Genomic DNA, 18288 nt, shown 5'->3' on the forward strand with positions numbered 1-18288 from the left:
TGTGGCTTTCACAACTCTAAAATACTGCTTTAAAAACAGCTAACGTCAGTCTAACGTCAGTCAGTTCAGTCAGTCTGGAGGCTTCTGAACTGACTGGACTGACGTCCAGCTGCCTCAAGAACTGACTGACTGAACTGAGTCTTGGCAGTCAGTTCAGTCAGTTCGAACTGAGTTACCTGACTGATAGCAAGTCTGGTGGGGAGGCGAAGAAGGCCATAGATACGACTATCTACACGATTTCAGACCCGATATTGGCAACATTCCCGACACACCACTAAAAGCTGCTGTTCATCCGCTAGTCATTGTATGGTCAAACATGCTATACGATCACTATGCCCATCGTAGAGAGCAGGGTCTAGTACGAGACATACTTAAAGTAATCTTCTGTCGCGTCCTTCTCATTCAACGCCCCAAAAGAATCAAGGCGGCCGAGCTAGCCTGGGAAATGTCCAATTTTCGGGAACGATGGAGATTCTTCGAGAAAAACTTGAACCATTACGAGCTTACCGATAAACCTGAAGATGAAATCGTTCCCAGACCAGCATCGCAAGCACACCTGAGATCAATCAAGCTAGCTTGATAGCTTGATTGGAAGATTGATGCCAAGCCAATTCAATCAATCCAGCCAAACCTCATACAAAAACGCAATCAATCCAGCTGAGCTTTTCCGTGAGCTTGATTCAGATTGATAGCTTGATTGCCTTAAGTATATAGTAGATTTCGGTGATGAGGCAGCCCATGAGGCAGCTTAGATAGCTGTAAAAGCTCTATACTGAGCTTTTTTTGGTGTTTTAGTTACGCCGTGTAACATTGAGTAATATCCGATAGCTCCGTGTAACTAGCAGCCAGCGCGTCGTCTCATATAGTATACTCCATCTCCATCTCCATCACCCACAATACTATATACTTTTGGTGTTGCAGATCTATCGCCGTATACCTCACCTCATCGTCGCCCTCATGCCGCCCAAAAAACGCGTCTCTGATAGCGCTCCCTCGCCTAGAAAGCGCGCGCGCGGCACTGCGAGCCAGCCCGTCGCGATCGACTCGCAGTCATATCAATCTCAGCCATCTGCTCTATCTCCGCCGCCTCCATATACACATACTTTCGAGTCGCGATTGCGCGAGTCGCAGCCCGAAGACGCTATCGTCGCGCCCGCCGAGGGCAGTGAGCAAGCTACGCTCGCTCCGTCTTCTGAAGCCGCCGACGACGCTGTAGATGAGGCTTTTGACGCCCATCTCGAAGACAATTATGATGGCATAGATTGGGGTCGCCTTAAGCTGTATACGAAGCCTATCACGACGCACCAACACAAGCGGAGTTGGATCTATCGCCACGGCTATCGCGTCGCTCTTCTCAAAGATCCAACCCGCGTATTCTTCATCTGCCACTGGTGTTTCAAGCACAAGCTCACGGATATTGGTATTGGGATATACAATACAAGCGCAGCAGTCTCGTCAGCCGCGCGCCACCTCAGCGAGCAGAAACCTGGCCATAGGCTAGTAGCACCAGGCAAGACTCCAGTTGCTAGTGTTTACAACGCGCTCACCACTGCGAGAGTCCCTATCTCACAGGCAGTAGCTAATCAGATTAACGGGTTTAGCAAGCAGCGCTTTAGGTTTGCCGCAGTAGACTGGCTCGTCGCGAACAACCACCCCATCTCTGAGTTCGAAACACCAGCTTTTCGACGCCTAATTGCTATCGCCAACCCACTTGCAGAAGCAGCGCTCTGGAAGAACCACAAGAGCGTCTCCCAATACGTCATACGACTGTTTGACTGGCTCAGGCCCCGCGTTGTCCACGAGCTGTCACAATCGCTTAGCAAGATCCATATAAGCTTTGACGGATGGACAACGAAAGGCGGCAAGCGCGGGTTTCTCGGTATCGTCGCCCACTACGTCAACTCAGATGGCAAGCTCCGAGACCTGCCTATCGCGCTGCCTCAGCTCACAGGCGCTCACTCCGGCGATCGATTAGCTGAGGTTGTATTATCAATCTTAGAGCAGTTTAGCATAAGCGAGCGCACACTCGGTTACTTCGTCCTCGACAATGCCTCTAATAACGACACCGCTGTCGCTGCGATTGCCCACGAGCTTAACTTCAATCCTATACACCGACGCCTCCGCTGTGGCCCTCATACGATCAATCTGATTGGGCAGAGACTGCTCTGGGGCAGAGATGCAGACTCATACAACAACGAGGGAGTTGACGAGCTCGCCGACGAGGCAGCGTTTATAAAGGAGTGGCGAAAGCACGGGCCTTTAGGCGTACTTCTCGATATTGTCAACTATATCCACACACCGCAGCAGTACAATCTTTTTGAGAAGGCGCAGCGTACAGCTTACCGTGAGCTACCTCACGACGCAGACGACAAGCTCACGATACTACAGCCAATCAAGCCAGTAGTCACACGCTGGAACTCATACTTCGACTGTTTTGAGCGAGCTATAAAGCTCGCGCCGGCCATCAACGCGTACGCGAACACCCACATACAAAATACAGCAAAAGAGGATATCTACGCCGACTCACAGGGCAAAAATCGGCCTGCTGCTCCACAGTGGATGAGATCAGACGGCCTCACAGCTGCCGATTGGGCTGTTGTTACCGACTATATAGAGGTTCTTAGGCCACTTAAAGAGTGTACAAAGCGCTTTGAGGGACGTGGCGAGTATAGCTTTGGCGCGATCGCTGAGGTGATCCCAACGTTTGAGTTTCTACTCACTCAATTAGAAGCTCGCCTCCTCTACTACGATTGCGTAGTCCATGACGCTCACGACGAGGCACCCGAAGATCACCTTCCTATTAATCTACGCGCAGCGCTACTTAAGGCGAACGAGTACTACGCTAAACTCGACGACTCGCCAGCTTACTACGCTGCTACAATACTCCATCCTCGCTACAAACACTACTGCGATCAAGCGTGGGCTGAGAAGCCTGACTGGCTGGCGCTTAATAATCTTAATTTCCAGGCACTGTGGGCGGATTACAAGTCGCTGCCGTTACCGAGGCCTTGCTACACACGCGCACCGAAGAAACCGAGCAATATTGACGACGCGATTGACGGCATTATTGATCCCACACGCGGCAATACTAAGGAGGATGAGTATGAGCAGTGGAAGCGCGAGCCAATCGTTGGCAAGGGCACCGATCCTATACAATACTGGTTCGGGCTGCGCGATCAATATCCCAACCTTAGTAAGATGGCGCTTACTATACTCTCTATACCCGCTTCAAGCTGTGAGTGTGAGCGCGTCTTCAGTGAGCTCGGAGATCTACTAGAGCCTCGCCGACGCTGTATATCACCTGAGCTACTAGCAGCACTACACTCAGTACGACGATGGAGACGGGCAGGTTTTGGTGGCGGCGACAACGACGATATGGGCCAATCAAAGCTTACCGACGAGCAGATGGACGTTTTGTACGAGCTTAGCAAGTGGGTGGGCGAAGACGACGATCTAGATATATGGGACGACGGCTGAGACTCAACACCAAAAAATATATACAACTTTCCTATTTGGGAATCAAGCACCCAAGCTACCAATCAAGCTAACAACTTTCCGCCAAGCCAATTCAATCAATCCAGCCAAATCTCATACAAACAGCCAATCAATCAAGCCGGGGGCTGTCAGCTTGCTTGATTGATTGATCTCAGGTGTGGCTGCGCGTAGGTTGATAGGAAGGTGATCTTCTGGCGCGCTATTGGCATTATAGTCGACGCTTTCGTGGTTTTTAAGTAGCTGCTCGTACACGGCAAGTACAGCTTCGAAGACAGGTATAACCTCGTATATCGCGCCGAAACGGCCAGCTTTACCGCGAGCTTCAAGCCGTTTTGTCGCCTCCTTTAGCGGCTCCAACACTGATATATACTGGGTTATTACCGCCCAATCGTCAGCCGTAAGCCCATTAGATCTCATCCAAGCTGGTACTTTAGTGAGCTTATTGTTACGGCTACGCGCGTACGCGTCGGCGCCCATCGTCCTTTCGATGTGGCTTTGGGCGTACTCATCAACGGCGTTATGGAGTTTTGCGGCGCGTACAAAGGTGTCGTGAAAGCTGTTCCAGCGCGTGACGACTGGCTTTACCGGCTCGAGTATTTCCTGCTTTTGGTCGGGAGCCTTAGCGTTAACACGGCGCTGGCAATCGGCAAAAAGATCGTGTTGTTGCGGTGTTTGGATGTAGTTGATGATATCGATTAGTACACCAAGCGGACCTTGCTGCCGCCATTCTTGTAGGTAGGCTGCCTCTGTTTTGTGCTCGTCCTGATCATTATCGTACGCGTCCTTATCAAAGCCGAAGATAATCATCTGTCCGACTAAGTTAAGTGTGTGAGGGCCGCAGCGGAGGCGGTGATGGCTTGCTGTAAATTCAAAGCGTTGGGCGAGTTTGGTGACGGCGGTGTCATTAGCGTACGCGTTGTCGAGCACAAAGTACCCAAGCTGGCTACGTGTTATACCGAAGACATCGATTATATTGCCAACAACTTCAGCTATCCTCTCGCCCGTGTGGGCGCCCGTAAGCTGAGGCAGCGCGATAGGTAGGTCCCTGATAGTGCCGTCGGCGTCAGCAAAATGAGCAACAACTCCAAAGAAGCCGCGCTTGCCGCCTTTTGTCGTCCAGCCATCGAAGCTTATATGGATTTTACTAATAGCCGACGAGAGCATCTGAACAACCTGCGGCTCCATATAGCGATACAGCCTCATCACGAAGCTAGCTACACTGTTGTGACTTACCCACAGCGCGTCAGCTGCCTCCGGGTTGGCAAACTCTATCATCTGCCTAAACGCAGGCGTTTCGAACTCGCGGAGAGGGTGGTTATTGTCGACAAGCCACGTAACAGCGGCGTATCGAAAGCGCTGTACGTCGAAGTTTCCGAGCTCGTTAGCGACGCCTTGAGGTACATCGACACCGCCCTCGGTCATCATCTTAAGCGTCGTTTGGCCTCGCGGTAGTGTAATCGAATCCAGTTTGCCCTTGCGATCGTAGCCGTGGCCAAGTAGCTTCTGCGCGAGGTGGTTGATAGCGTTACTGGTCGACTTTGTAACCTCTGGATAGGCGCAAAAGATCTTACGATGATGGCAGTATTTGCAAACAAAGAACGTACGATGAGGCTCACGGAGAGAGGCAACGCGGTAACCGTACTGATATACCCAACTTTTGTTGCGCTTCAACGTACGCAGCGGCTTCGTAAAACGCGGTAAACGCTTCCAATCAATGCCGTCAAAGTTGTCCGTAAACTCGTCATCAAAGCCAGTATCATCCCCGCCTTCGATAGCCTCACTTGTAGCCTCCGTAGCAGCCCTACTACCCTCGGCCGGCGGTTGTATAGTAGCTTCTGGTATAGCGTCGCGCAACTGCGACTCGAACGGCGCGTCTTCGGTGGCCTGGCTTGCTGCAGCAGCTAGGGCTTTACGTGGCGAGGTGCGGATAGACAGCTCAGGCTGCGAATCGTCCATCAGGATAGGCTGCGATGCACTGCCTTTAGCTGTTTTGGCGCGCTTGTGGGGGCCGTGGGGCCGGGGGTGCCCTCGGCGGCGCGTTTTAGGTTACGAAGCGGCATTTTCGGCGTGTTGGGCAACGAGAAACACTAAAACGTGCTGTAGAGACGGTAGTGTAGCTGCAAAAGATGGCTAACAGCGATATAGAAGATGGGAGATGGGATATAAGATAGCGGTCATCGACGGCTAGCGACGCTCGTGTAGTTATATGATGACTAAGCTAGATGCAACACAAGAAAACTATCGCGAAATTGCTACCTCCGCTATCTCAAAAACATCATTAAAGTCGATCTTAAAGCACCTTAGGACATCATCTATAGAACAGCTCGCTATGTAATATTAGTCAAACAGTCAAACAAACTAAACAAATTTCGATCGTACGTTTGATTTGTTTGTATATTTCTATAGGCAGCGTTTGGTTTGTTTAATTTGCTTATAGTCAAGCAAATCAAACAAACTATTCAAACGCGTTTGCTTAATGACAAGTCTGTCCGGGAGATAAGCGAGACGAAGGATCACTACCACGACATCCACACTGAGGACGATAACAACTTTACATGGAAGTACCTTCAAGGCTGCGCTGATGCTGCTTGGTTAAAGTGCGTTGAGTACTATAACAATCAGCAGCTGAATTGGCAAAATCGATTCCCTGAAGATACTGACCTTCCACCGGCATATTATGCGGCTCAAATCCTTGATCCATATCGCAAGTGGGGATGGTTCAGGCAAGAGTGGGTTCTTCATGGCGACGAAGAGAAGAAGAGGTGGTTTGAAAACGCACAATTAGCGGTGAAGCATCTCTGGGAGACAGAGTATAAGGGAAGGTACCCTGTCGAGATGCTGCCACCACCAGCCAGGAAGGAGAGAGATCCTGACCCAGCATTTGATCGCCAGCGGGAACATAAGCGCATTCGAATAGACGCTCCAGTTTCTACAACTGATTTGTATGAACAATACATCTCTACTGACCGGCTTCATAACGAAGAGGCAGGTTGCAATGAGGCTATTGCGTACTGGCTATCTCGCTACGACTCCCAACGAGATCTCGCTCGCTTCGCTCTAGACATGTTTGCGATCTCGCCTATGTCGGATGAATGCGAACGTCTTTTTAGTAGCGCGAAGCTTACTATCGTCGATCGCCGTGGTAGGCTGAAGGCAGATATTATAGAAGCGTGCGAGTGTCTCCGGGCCTGGTATGGAAAGCCCCAAGCTGAGGGGAACAGCGATATCGAGGATAGTGAGAACGAAGACGACTAGATTGACAGTCAGTAGTAAAACACATTTCCTCGGCTTCCTTCTTTGCTTCAGCCTCATTCTTGGCGGTCTTGTTGGTCGGACCGGTCTGGTCGGACCGGTCCTTATGTAAGCACCTGGTCTGGTCTGGTCTGTACCCTCAGACCAGACCAGACCAGACCATTCCGATCACTGATCAAGACCCAGATCTGTCCGAGCTCGTTCCAGAGAACCGGCGACACTAGAGCCAGGAGACCAGCGCCCAGGAAGTTCCAGAACACGGCGAGGCTCATGCCAAGCTCTCGGTTCACGAGAGGAAATACCTCTGCCGATACAACGAAAGCTGCAGGGCCCTCACCTATTGAGTAAGCCACTATGAAAAGTATGAGAAAGGTATAGTGCCCAGCGATGGCGCCCGTGCTAGGTTCTTTATCAGACCCCAAGAGGACGAGAGCCGAGCCAAGCAGAGAGATTGCCATGCATGGGAAAGACCAGTTGAGAAGCGTTCTCCTGCCGCTGCCTCTATCGATGAAGAATAGAGCGCCAAACGTGGCAAAGAAGTTAACACCCATCAAGGCGACTGATGAACCCAGTAGTTTCAGGTTCTGTTCTACCAGTAGTCTCCGATTATCATCTGTTTGTGCTTCTTCTCTTTGATGAAAAATGGAATACCGAAAGAATGTATCAGCCATAAATGCTAGCAGGTTGATACCACACAACTGTTGTGAGATCATGACTGCAGCAGCGGCCAGATGTGCGCGTCTTGTTGAACCACGCTTGAAGAACATTAACTGAACCCGAGGCCACCAATCAATATGCTCGATTAGATCAATGTGAGGCTGATCCGCGCCGTTGGGCAGACTTTTAGGTGGAGGAATTCTCGGTAGGTCCTTCCTAAGGCGGCGTTGTGCCTCGATCAAGCGCGTATACAACAAGTATAGCTCCCCAGCCACCAGTATTGTGAACGGTCTGTAGGGACTGTATTCCAGCTACCTAGTCCAGATGCTATTTACAGTCAAGATGAAGAAAGAAGGTAAGACGCAAGCGGCGAGCCTGCTTTGTTTGGGTTGGCGCACGGCCCTCACGTTGCCGGGGAAGCGACTAGGCTAGCAGCCTAGTCATGTGACTCGAGGCTCAGCCCGTTACATTACCCCCCTCCTTTCCCTTTAGCGCGTAGTTTTCTCCATTTCCTCCAAGCGTCAGTCTTTAGTACGTTACTCACAGGTTCCCATGTCGGTTCAGTATAGTCCACCCACTTCACATATGCCTCCTTGATTTCTTTCCCTCCCTGCCTTGTTGTGCGTTCGCCCAGAATACGTTCAACCAGCCATAGCTCGTCTCCATCTACAAGTATAGGCCCTGGCTGAGTGTCTCCAACCTTCTGCGATGGGAGAGAGTCGTTAGGCGCGTAGCGAAGCAGGTCTACGTGGAAGACAGGATGGATCTTCCCCGGAACGTCAAGTTGATAAGAGTGGGAGTTGACCTGCCTCAAGACTTTGTACTTTCCATGCAACCAGTCTAGCTTCTTGGAAGGTCGTGTTGTCTTCACGTTTCTAAGGTTCAAAAACACCCAGTCTCCCTCCTTGTATTGGGGCGCTGCTGTTCTTGTCTTGTTAGCTTGATGTTGCTGTTTCTCTTGTGTTATCGCGATCGCAGCTTGGGCCCACTCTGTTGCGTCTTGGAGTCTTTTTAAGGAAGCCTTCTGCCAGTGCTTCGCCGTCTCTCTTTGGTCGGTCCTGAATAGTTCGATCCTCTACCAGCTGAATGGGTTCATTGTGATATCCGTGCATAAAATAGAAGGGGCTTAGGCCAGTAGATGAGGCCTCGCGATTGTTGATTGCTCCCATAACGATAGGTAAAAGTGCTAGCCAATTTTCTTGCGTGTAGGTGGCCCAGATTCGAATCATCTTCTCAATCTCTTGGTTCATTCGCTCTGTTGCACCATCGGTTTGCGGATGATAGGCAGTCGACAGGCGTTGCTCAACGCTGAGGAGTTTACAGAAATGCCTCCAAAGATCGCTGACGAATTGTGGTCCTCTATCGCTCGTAATTGCCGTTGGAATACCATGAATAGGGTAATGCCGTTCTAAAAGCCGTTGTGCTACTGCTTCTGCCGAGATATCGTGCATGCCTTCCAGTTCAACTCCCTTTGTCAGCCGATCAGTGACCACCATGCAGTTCGTTGCGTCATCGCGTCCAGATGGCGGCAAGTCCGTAATAAAATCGATTGAAAGTTCTCCCCATATACGTTCTGGGATCGGTAGCGGTTTAAGGAGGCCCTTCTTTGTCTCTCTCCATATCGTATTCCTCCCGCAAATCTCGCAGTTACGGACAAAGCGTCGCACGTCGCTTGCTACACCTGACCAGAAGAACTGCCTTGATAAGATTGAGTAGGTAAGATCTCGTCCAGGATGGCCGGTGATATGCGAGTCGTGAATATTTTGAATAATTCGTGTGCGAAGTGGTTCGCAGTCAGGGATCCATATCCGGTCTCGAAATCGCAACAGGCCTCTCTCGTCCAGGGTGCATTCTGCTATACTCACTGACTTCTCCTTCTAAAGTTTGGTAGGGAGGTTCCGCTCCTTGTTTGCTACCAGCGTAGTGAGCTCCTGATAAAGCTCATCCTCTTGGCGGCTTCGGTGCCAGAGATTTTGCATGTCCTGGTCCTCAAACATGCGTATCTCTTCTGTGAAGTCAATCTCCTCGGACGACAGGGACTGGATTTGAACACTCTGCAAGTGCTTGCTCTGGAAAAGACGGATAAATCGAGACCGTATTCGTTCATCGTCGTAGTTGGCGGGTAGGTCTTGTTCTCGTCGTGACAGGGCGTCAGGTTTTCCCATAGTCTTTCCAGGTTTCCATTCCAGGGAGAAGTCGAATCGTGAGAGAAACTCTGACCAACGTACTTGTCTTTCAGACAGCTGTCGTTCGCGGTAGAAGTATTGAAGGTTCTTGTGGTCCGTCAGAACTGTGAACTTCCTAACCATACGTAGTTCAGGAGCCCATGCTTCTAAGCAACGAACAATAGCTAGAAGCTCCTTGTCATGAATTGGATAATTGGCCTCTGTTGGTGAGTGCTTCTTTGAGTAGTAGGCAACGGGTTGCCAGTTGTTGTTCTTGTCCTTCTGCAGCAATAGGCCGCCAGTTGCATGTCCTGAGGAGTCGGCTTCTACCAAGGTGTCCTTCTCTGGATCAAAATGGCCGAGTATTGGTGCTGTAATGAGAAGTTCCTTAATCGTTTCAAATGCTTGATTGCAAGCCTCGTCCCAATGAAAAACCATCTCTTTCTTAGTTAGGTTGATAAGCGGTTCAGCAATGTCCGAGAAGTTTGGTATAAAAACTCGGTAAAAGTTGGCAAAACCAATAAATGCTCGGATAGCCTTAACTGACGTTGGTGTAGCCCATTCGCGGATTGCGATAATCTTTTCAGGATCAACTCGAATGCCCACTTCTGCTTCCACAATGTACCCGAGGTATTTGACTCGTTTAGTCTCGAACTCGCACTTGTCGATATCAATCTGCAGTCCAGCGTCTATAAGGCGTTGAAGAACCTTTCCAACCTTCTCTCTGTGATCCTGAAGCGATCCTGACGAGTAGATTAAGATGTCGTCAACGTAGGCTGAAACAAAGTCGTCAAGGTAATCCTGTAGAACACCATTTACGTAGCGTTGAAATGCGGCTGGTGCTCCTGTTAGTCCGAAGGGAGCAACCCGCCATTCGAATAGGCCGTATCTTGTTCGGAAAGCTGTCTTCCATTCTTCTCCTTTGGCCACACGGATCTTGTGGAAGGCTGCGATAACGTCAAGTTTTGTGAACCATTTAGCTTTAGCTACATTTCTCAGTGTTTCTGTGAATAGAGGCAGAGGGTAACGGTCCTTCCTGGTGATGTTGTTCAAGCCTCGGTAGTCAACGCAAAATCGGATGCCCCCTCCTGGCTTTTTGACCATCAGGACGGGTGCAGCTGCGGGAGAGTTACTTGCGCGGATAAAATCCTTGTCTAACAGCTCGGTGAGAGTTTTCCTAAGCACTAGTAACTCTTCTCGGCTCATGCCGTAGAGCGGACCCCATGGAATGGTCTTCTCGTTTCCGTCTTGATCCTTTTCAATCTCAATGTGGAGATCAACGCCTTTACGATGTGGGGGAAGTTTCTCAGCTAGGAAATGGTCGAAAGCCTTCAGCCATTGGTGGTACTGGGGTGGGAGCTTCGTCTTTGGATCGGATCGTTTGCGCGGTTTCAAAGCTTTCTCAATGTCGGCGATGGAAACAGCGAACAGTCCAGTGTCGAGCGCAATACCGTCTCCTTTGTTCTTCCTACGGCTTCTTCTCACCTCCGCCATGAATGCGGAAGCCATCACCTGAGTAGCCTTCATTAGTGGTGGCTTGTATGACGCTTTCTTGTGGTTCCATGCGCGGATGTTTGACGCGCCGATATCTAGGCAGCCTTGTTTGGCCGAAATTGTGACGTCGGCATCTTCTAACCAGGGCTTTCCTAGGATCACGTCGTAAGTTAGGCCAGGTACAACGTAGAAGAAGACGCGTTTCTGCTGGTGGCCGTCTATGTCTATCGAGGCGTAAGTAACTGTATCTAGGACAGTACTTGGTTCTGCGTTCTTCCCAGCTGCTTCCTCTAGCTGGCGCGGGGCTATCTTGATTGATGGCAGTCTCAGAGATCGAAAGAGTTGTTCATTAATGGCAGAATAGCAAAGGCAACCTGAGTCAACAAGTCCAGTGACAAAGTCAGTTCCATTAAGTCTAACGTCCAGTACAAAGGGATCGCTATCCATCTTTTGCTTTCCGGTCTCTTTCCATTCTTTCTGAGCTGCCGCGTGTTCCTATTGCTCTGCTTCGGAGTCTTCTGGATCTTCCTCCTCTACAGCTGCCTTGGTGACCACAGTACTCTTTGCTGTCTTGACGCTAACGTGAGTTGGTCGTAGAGCGGCTGCTAACGGGCATGTAGCTATTCGGCAATTGTTGCGGCCGCATCGGAGGCAGCGTCGTTCCTGGCGTCGAGCATCGATTTCCTCTTGGTTGACCCATTTTGCTCGTTTTCCAATAAGTTCTCGGTCTTCGGGACGCCTAGATGGATATCCATTCATGTTGGTCTTGCCGCGGAGGCCGACAGCGTTCACTTGGGTAGTTGTAGGCTGCGTAGGTTCCCATTCCATCATGTCTTCAGGGGAAGCTGCTGTGAGAGTGGCATTATTCGATTTTGCTGGTGGTTCATAGGTTGGTGCATTTTCAGCAGTTCGGCTACCGTAACGACGGGTTGTTTTCGTCCATTGGCCGAACAACTCCATGTCGTTGCTAAGATCTACACACTTCTGAGCGAACCTTGCGTATGTGCTTGTTTCTGTCCCTGATGTACCAACAAGCCTATCCTTTATCCTACCACTTAATGCATTTCGTAAGTAGGATATCTTCGTATGCTCAGGCCAGCTTTCTGCGTCAGCGTTGGCCATCTCTTTCTCAAACCGTGGATAGAAGGAAATAAACGTCTCGTCGTCCTTCTGGCGTATAGAGTAGAGGTTCTGAATGGCTTTCTCCTTCCGATTTCGTTCGCCGTAGAGGAGTTCAAGGCGGTCAAGCAGCTTGAAAGGGTTTGGCGATTCTTCTTTAACTTGTATCTCGTAGTATGTTGTAACGTTGGTTTTCGCTGCCCCATCAAGACGCATGTAGACGTAGCGTAGCTGAGCTTTTAGGCTTCCAATAGCTTGCGCGTCTTCTTCGATCTTGCCCTCCATCTCTAGCTTCCATCCTCGCCATTGTGATTTGTTTCCACCAAACGTAGGCGGGTGGGGTAAGCTGTGCCGCGGCTTTGGGGTTATAGGCACAGATGTGTTCGAAGTCTCGGAGGTTGGCGTTGGATCAGTGGTGGCGTCTGTATTGTGACCAGGCGTTTGAGGTAGCTCGTGCGATGGTGCTTCCAGCCTCTCCATCCTAGTGCTCATGTCTTCAAGTCTCTGTAGTAGCGACTGTAACAGCTGGTTCGAATCGTTCGTCGTCATGTCAGTATCCCCGGGGGAGCTCATTATAGCGGTGCTTTGGTTGCTGCGTGTTCTGCGTGTTCTGCGTATTCTGCGTATTCTGCGTATTCTGCGTGTTCTGCGTGTTCTGCGTGTTCTGCGTATTCTGCGTGTTCTTCTTGATCTTGACTGTATGTGAACGGTCTGTAGGGACTGTATTCCAGCTACCTAGTCCAGATGCTATTTACAGTCAAGATGAAGAAAGAAGGTAAGACGCAAGCGGCGAGCCTGCTTTGTTTGGGTTGGCGCACGGCCCTCACGTTGCCGGGGAAGCGACTAGGCTAGCAGCCTAGTCATGTGACTCGAGGCTCAGCCCGTTACAAGTATAGGGACCGGCTCGCCCCGTAGGTCAAAAAGTGCGAGATAGGCCTTCCGTACGAGGCTGCGTCTGTGGAGAGCGGGGTCGTCATGACCGTTGATGGCCCCACTTTCTTTCAAAAGCCATCGTGGAGATTCTGCGTGCGCAGGTCAGTTCTGCACAAATCGCATATAGTAGACTCGTGGAAAATATTTACCAGGTGAGAACAAAATCAATGAGAGTAAGAGCAGTGCAGGTATTATTATTATTATTATATTTCCATTAGAGTCCTGTATCAGTCGGTGACTATGTAGGACTTTGGCTAAGCCGTTCTATGTATGATGGTCGTTGTGGAGTTTCTATGGGTCTTGTACAATTTGGGTGGTGTTTTGCGTACTCCAATTTCAGAGCTAGTCTTCCATTGGCGCGGGTGCTAAAGAGCAGTGTGGTGAATAGAAAGAGATGTAGCAGCGGGCTCTTTTAGATAAGGAAATATTGTTTTTGTAGTTTTATACAGTGTCTGTCTGTTCGGTGGTTTGCCCAAGGTGCCATTTTCTCGTGCCAATCCTAGTACTTGCAATAAAGGCTAGAGTAGCTTTGATGCCTGTCTTTGTTTGGAGGAGGAGTGGGAGGGTGATGGGTCTGTGTGGTATTGCTTCTTTGAGTGTATTTCGATGTGTTTTGTACTGTTTGCAATCTAGAAGTAGATGCTGTGGTGTTTGTGGTTTGTAGCATATACATAGATTGCAGTCTCTCTTGTTGAATCTCTTAAGGTAGGAGTTGAAGTATCCATGTCCTAGCTTGAGTGAGTAGAACGCGCTCGAGATTTCTCTTGGTGTTCCCTTCGGGACTTTGATTGTTGTATGTGTGTTGAGCTTGAAGATCCTTGAGTAGGAGCTTCTGTTTTTGGTGGGCCTGTCGGTATACCTCTTGTACTCCATCAGTTGTTCTGTTTTTTGTATTTTGTTGATTTCTGTGCCTAAGTAGGCTAGGCTCGCTGTGGTCGATGTTGTTGGTCTCTCTTTAGCTGCTTCCTTTGCTAGCGTGTCGGCTTTTTCGTTGCCCTTGACGTCGTTATGTCCTGGGGCCCACTGCAGGTGGATCGATGCTTTCTTTGTCGTTATTCTCTTTGCAGCTCTGATGCATCTTAGTAGCCACTGTTGTCCCGGGTTGTCCGATAGGCAGACTCCGCAACAATCAATCGATCGACATGATTGATTCCTATATAGGTTAAAGAGTTACTTTATTAGGCAGCCTTTAACCTAGATAGGAATCAATCATGCCGATCCGATTGATTGTTGCGGAGTCTGCCGATAGGTTGTTAAGCCTATGGATTGCTGCTTGGTTGTCTGCGTATACGTAGATCTCTTGGCCTTCTTGTGCCACTGTAGCCGCGTGTTCAAATGCCTGTGCTATCCCCTCTAGTTCACCGTTGTAGACTAGTTGGGAGCATCCAATGTTTGTCTTTTGAGAAAAGGTTTCTTCGTGGGTGGAGCTGTACGCTACTACACCTACGCCGATCCCTATTCCCTTGTCGTGTTGTGAGGCATCTGAGTAGATTGCGGTGAAGTTATCTCCGCTCCTTGATAGGATATAATCCGTGTGTGCAATTGCCTCTTCCTCTTTGCTCTTTTTTGATACAGTAACCTTGTAGTTAAGACTTTCCCATGGTCTGAACCTATATGGGATTATCTTTTCTACGCTATTGTTGTCTCTCTCTGGGATTGACTTAACAATAGTGTATAGTTGTCTATGCTGGTTTGGCTTTTTGTAGCTAGCTTTGTCTGTATTTGTGATCCTTGTAATTGCTTTCTGGATTGGGTGGTTGCTGGATAGCTGGTGTGCTCTAGACGCATACTTTCGGTTGTTGGTGTTGAGTCTAATTGCAGGTGACGTAAGTCCGGATTCAATGCTTGTTGGTAGGGATGGTGACGTTCTAAACACTCCAATTATCTTTCTACACGCCAGGTTGTGCAGTGATTGTAGGAGGCTAGTGGCGTAGCTTTGGTTCTTCCAGTATATTTGTGATCCGTAGTCTGCAACGCTTGTGACGCATGCTAGGTATAGTTGTCGTACTGCTTTTGGGGAGAGTCCTCTTTCGATGTTGGCTAGTCTCCCTAGTCTATAGAATGCTTTCCTTGCTTGGCTTACGCGTGTAGCAATATGTTCCTTGAAGGACAGTCTATTGTCTATGTGGATACCTAGCCATTTGATTGTGTCTTTCGGTTCTACAATGGTGTTGTCTGGAAGCTGTAGGCTTCTCTCTTTTCTCTCTTTCTTGGCGGTAAAGTGGATGAGCTCTGTCTTAGCTATATCGAACATAATCGCTAAGTTTTTCCCTCGGTGAGATAGTAGGCGGACTTGCTGTTCTAGTATTTTGACATTTTTCTTTAGCGATGTTGAGGATGTCGATAGAGATAGGTCGTCAATATAGGATAGGTTGAAGCTTTGTAGTCCTGGGAAGAGGTCTCTGGTGTAGATAAGAAAGAAGATTGGAGACACTGGGCTGCCTTGAGGTATCCCAGCTATTATCTCGGAGAATTCTTGTGTCTTATTGTCGAAGGAGAGTCTTAGCGATCTGTTTGAGAAGAAGGATTTTGTCCAAGCGATAAGACTAATTGGAAGGCCTAGCTTCTTAAGCGTTCGCAGGAATTGATTGTGTGAGACGTGGTCAAATGCTCCCTTTACGTCTAGGAAGATAGTTGATGTTATTTGGCCTTTCTGTTTCTGGTGCTGAATTTGGTCGATGAGTAGCATAGCTGCATCTATTGCAGATTTCTTGAGTCTACCCCCAATTTGGGTTGGGTGTAGTAGCTCTGTGATTTCTGCTAGATTGCTCAGCCTACTTGCGGTGATCCTCTCGTTAATCTTTCCTAAACAGCTTAATAGAGTGATAACTCTGTAGGCTTTTGGGATTGAATAGTCTGGTTTTGATGCCTTTTTAAGAACAGCTCCTGTAGCTTGTTTCCAGCATTTTGGGTGGTATCCATAGTTGAATAGGAGTGAGAAAGCTCTAAACATTGTTTGCGGTTGAGCTTTGTACGCGGCTGTGATTATGTCTTGTGTTATTGCATCTGGTCCTGGGGTGCTACTTTTGACTTGACTTGAGCATGCTCGTTCTAGTTCAGTCGTGGATAGTGCTGGCCAATCCCATCTCTTTTCCTGGTAGTTGGTGAATGTGGGCGCTTCGGTTATGGGCGGTGGTGGGAATAGCGTGTTGCGGAACGCTTGGCATTTCTTGTCGAATGATGTTTCTCCTTGTATAGGTGGAATTCTTTCGACTTTGTTATCCTTTGTATATGCCATGGCTTTGTAGATTGACTGCGGGTCTTCCTGAGCAGTGCAGGTATAAAAGCCGCAATAAACATGTACCGCCAGCTCGCATGATGATCGAGCTGAGGACTGAGCTTATAGACACTCAAGTTGGCGATAGAGCCGGCGCACAGCCCAAAAGCAACGAACAATTGCCAAAACACGAGGAGGACACCACGGATGTTCTTCGGTGACGTTTCTGAAAGCAATATTGGCACTATCGATGCCTTACCTGCCATGCCTGCGCCCAGCAGGATCCTGAACCCTAACAGATGCTCCCATTTATGAACCGATGCAGATCCCACGACCGATATAAGGCTGAAAATGCCCGCGAGACAAATTGCACCGCGGCGACCGAAGCGTGTTATCCTTGCGACAGGATCGGTGATGATTAGACCCAGGATAGCCCCACCGAAGAAGGGGACTCCGACTGTGACTCCGAGAAGCCACGTATTGGTTGTGAGTGGGATTGTGGATCCGTCTTTGCTAACGTCGAGATGTTTTCCGAGATCATCCATGACGTTGATAGCAGCACCTCAGTCAAAATTAGTCTCGTAATTCTCAATTCCAAGTGATGAACCTACCTGCCATAGCAGCCTGGTCCCAACCCCTATCATATGATTAGTCTCTTTCAATACTGAAAGGACGCCTTGGACTTACTGCGTCATTGCAGCGTAGATACAGGCTACTACCAAGAGCCGATGGAGTCTTGAGAGGTTTCTCAGTGTTTCTGTCTTGCTCCTTGTCCAAGCATTGTACAGCACATCAATTTCAAGTCTTGTGTATCTGTGTTTGCCTATGCGCAATTTTGTGCCGACACGGGCTTCCGGCGAAGACCTTACAATTTTTCTTAATCGAGGTTCGATGGAGGCTTGATGGCGGAGGGCAAGGACTCCCCGAACGAACTGATCTTGTTCGATGGGCAATTCATACTCATTGTGGAAGCGAATAGCATCTTGCTCCGTGACGCCATCAAGTGGGTAACTCGAGCCGACGCTGCTTAGTTAGCAGGTAGTACATGGGAACTTAGAGAAAGGATGTATTACTCAGCATCGTTCATGATGCGGATCGATTCAGGCTGTCCGCCTATAGGCACATCCATCTTCACCAAAAGTCACTAATAGTTTCGTAAGTTGTGGGGAGAGCCTTTACGGATTTATGGATAATTGCGGAGCGAGACAGGAAGCTTTCAGAGAGGGCGAGAGACTGAGGCAAGCGGCGGAATAATAACCTGGAAGCCTGAGTCACCATATGACTAGCGTCTGCAAACAGAGCCCCATAGCTGTAATACCATCTCATTTGAGCCACAAAAGACACGAACTACAGAGCCTTGCGACATAACTCCAGTCATACCTACTTGGCAGCCGTGAGACCTGACTCAAGTCATGATTGTCTTCCAGCGCCAACACAGCGCGCGGCCAGAAAAAAACGTGTATGGTCGCCAGCTTTTCTCCTTCTCGAGTTGTCCCTTGCGCCCAAAAATCAGGAGTCTGTGATGAGAGATCGCAACCTCAGCCTTGTTACCGCATGACGCGTTGAACGCTTGTTTGCCAAGATGGCAAATCAATGTTTCGGGCTATATAGCTGCACTCACTGTTCACCGGTAGAGACGGCTAGCTATTGCACGAACCAGATCGTTGCGAAGGATGAGGTTGTCAGCAATGGCTTGCATGGTGGCGTTATTGGATCGATACAGCGGTTAAAAACACAGCAAATCAGATTTACCTATACAGGAACAATGCGTCTGAGCCTCCATAAGCACCTAATCTGCCTTCTGAACCCTGTAAAGCTGAATTTGTTCCCGTCGCGAGGAGCGTCTCGACTTGGCGTTGTAGTAAGTATCAACGACATTTGTGTTGACCTGACTGGGGACAGCAAGGCTCCTACTTACTCGGCCCAGACTAGCTTGTCAGAAAACCTGTTGCTGCG

The 18288-nt window shown here is 49.2% G+C and overlaps 6 protein-coding genes across 6 annotated transcripts; 2 read left to right on the forward strand and 4 right to left on the reverse strand.

The window, feature by feature from the left end:
* Positions 1-957: 957 nt before the first annotated feature.
* PtrM4_104090 (Dimer-Tnp-hAT domain containing protein) lies at positions 958-3477 on the forward strand (the record flags this gene model as incomplete). The annotated part of the gene is made up of 1 exon (XM_066107539.1): positions 958-3477. One exon carries the CDS (start codon positions 958-960, stop codon positions 3475-3477), a length of 2520 nt encoding a protein of 839 aa, XP_065961988.1.
* A 111-nt stretch (positions 3478-3588) lies between these two features.
* On the reverse strand, positions 3589-5451 carry PtrM4_104100 (uncharacterized protein; the record flags this gene model as incomplete). The annotated part of the gene is made up of 1 exon (XM_066107540.1): positions 3589-5451. The coding sequence occupies one exon, from the start codon at positions 5449-5451 to the stop codon at positions 3589-3591; it is 1863 nt and encodes a 620-aa protein (XP_065961989.1).
* A 253-nt stretch (positions 5452-5704) lies between these two features.
* On the forward strand, positions 5705-6750 carry PtrM4_104110 (Dimer-Tnp-hAT domain containing protein; the record flags this gene model as incomplete). Its single annotated transcript, XM_066107541.1, has 2 exons — positions 5705-5826; positions 5997-6750. 2 exons carry the CDS (start codon positions 5705-5707, stop codon positions 6748-6750), a joined length of 876 nt encoding a protein of 291 aa, XP_065961990.1.
* A 2531-nt stretch (positions 6751-9281) lies between these two features.
* PtrM4_104120 (uncharacterized protein) lies at positions 9282-11510 on the reverse strand (the record flags this gene model as incomplete). Its single annotated transcript, XM_066107542.1, has 1 exon — positions 9282-11510. One exon carries the CDS (start codon positions 11508-11510, stop codon positions 9282-9284), a length of 2229 nt encoding a protein of 742 aa, XP_065961991.1.
* A 48-nt stretch (positions 11511-11558) lies between these two features.
* PtrM4_104130 (Retrotrans-gag domain containing protein) lies at positions 11559-12755 on the reverse strand (the record flags this gene model as incomplete). The annotated part of the gene is made up of 1 exon (XM_066107543.1): positions 11559-12755. One exon carries the CDS (start codon positions 12753-12755, stop codon positions 11559-11561), a length of 1197 nt encoding a protein of 398 aa, XP_065961992.1.
* Positions 12756-16238: 3483 nt separating this feature from the next.
* On the reverse strand, positions 16239-17461 carry PtrM4_104140 (sugar transporter; the record flags this gene model as incomplete). The annotated part of the gene is made up of 4 exons (XM_066107544.1): positions 16239-16894; positions 16944-16969; positions 17020-17355; positions 17406-17461. 4 exons carry the CDS (start codon positions 17459-17461, stop codon positions 16239-16241), a joined length of 1074 nt encoding a protein of 357 aa, XP_065961993.1.
* Between the last annotated feature and the right edge of the window lie 827 nt (positions 17462-18288).

Source organism: Pyrenophora tritici-repentis, chromosome 5 (assembly GCF_003171515.1).
Source record: "Pyrenophora tritici-repentis strain M4 chromosome 5, whole genome shotgun sequence".
Lineage (NCBI taxonomy): Eukaryota > Fungi > Ascomycota > Dothideomycetes > Pleosporales > Pleosporaceae > Pyrenophora > Pyrenophora tritici-repentis.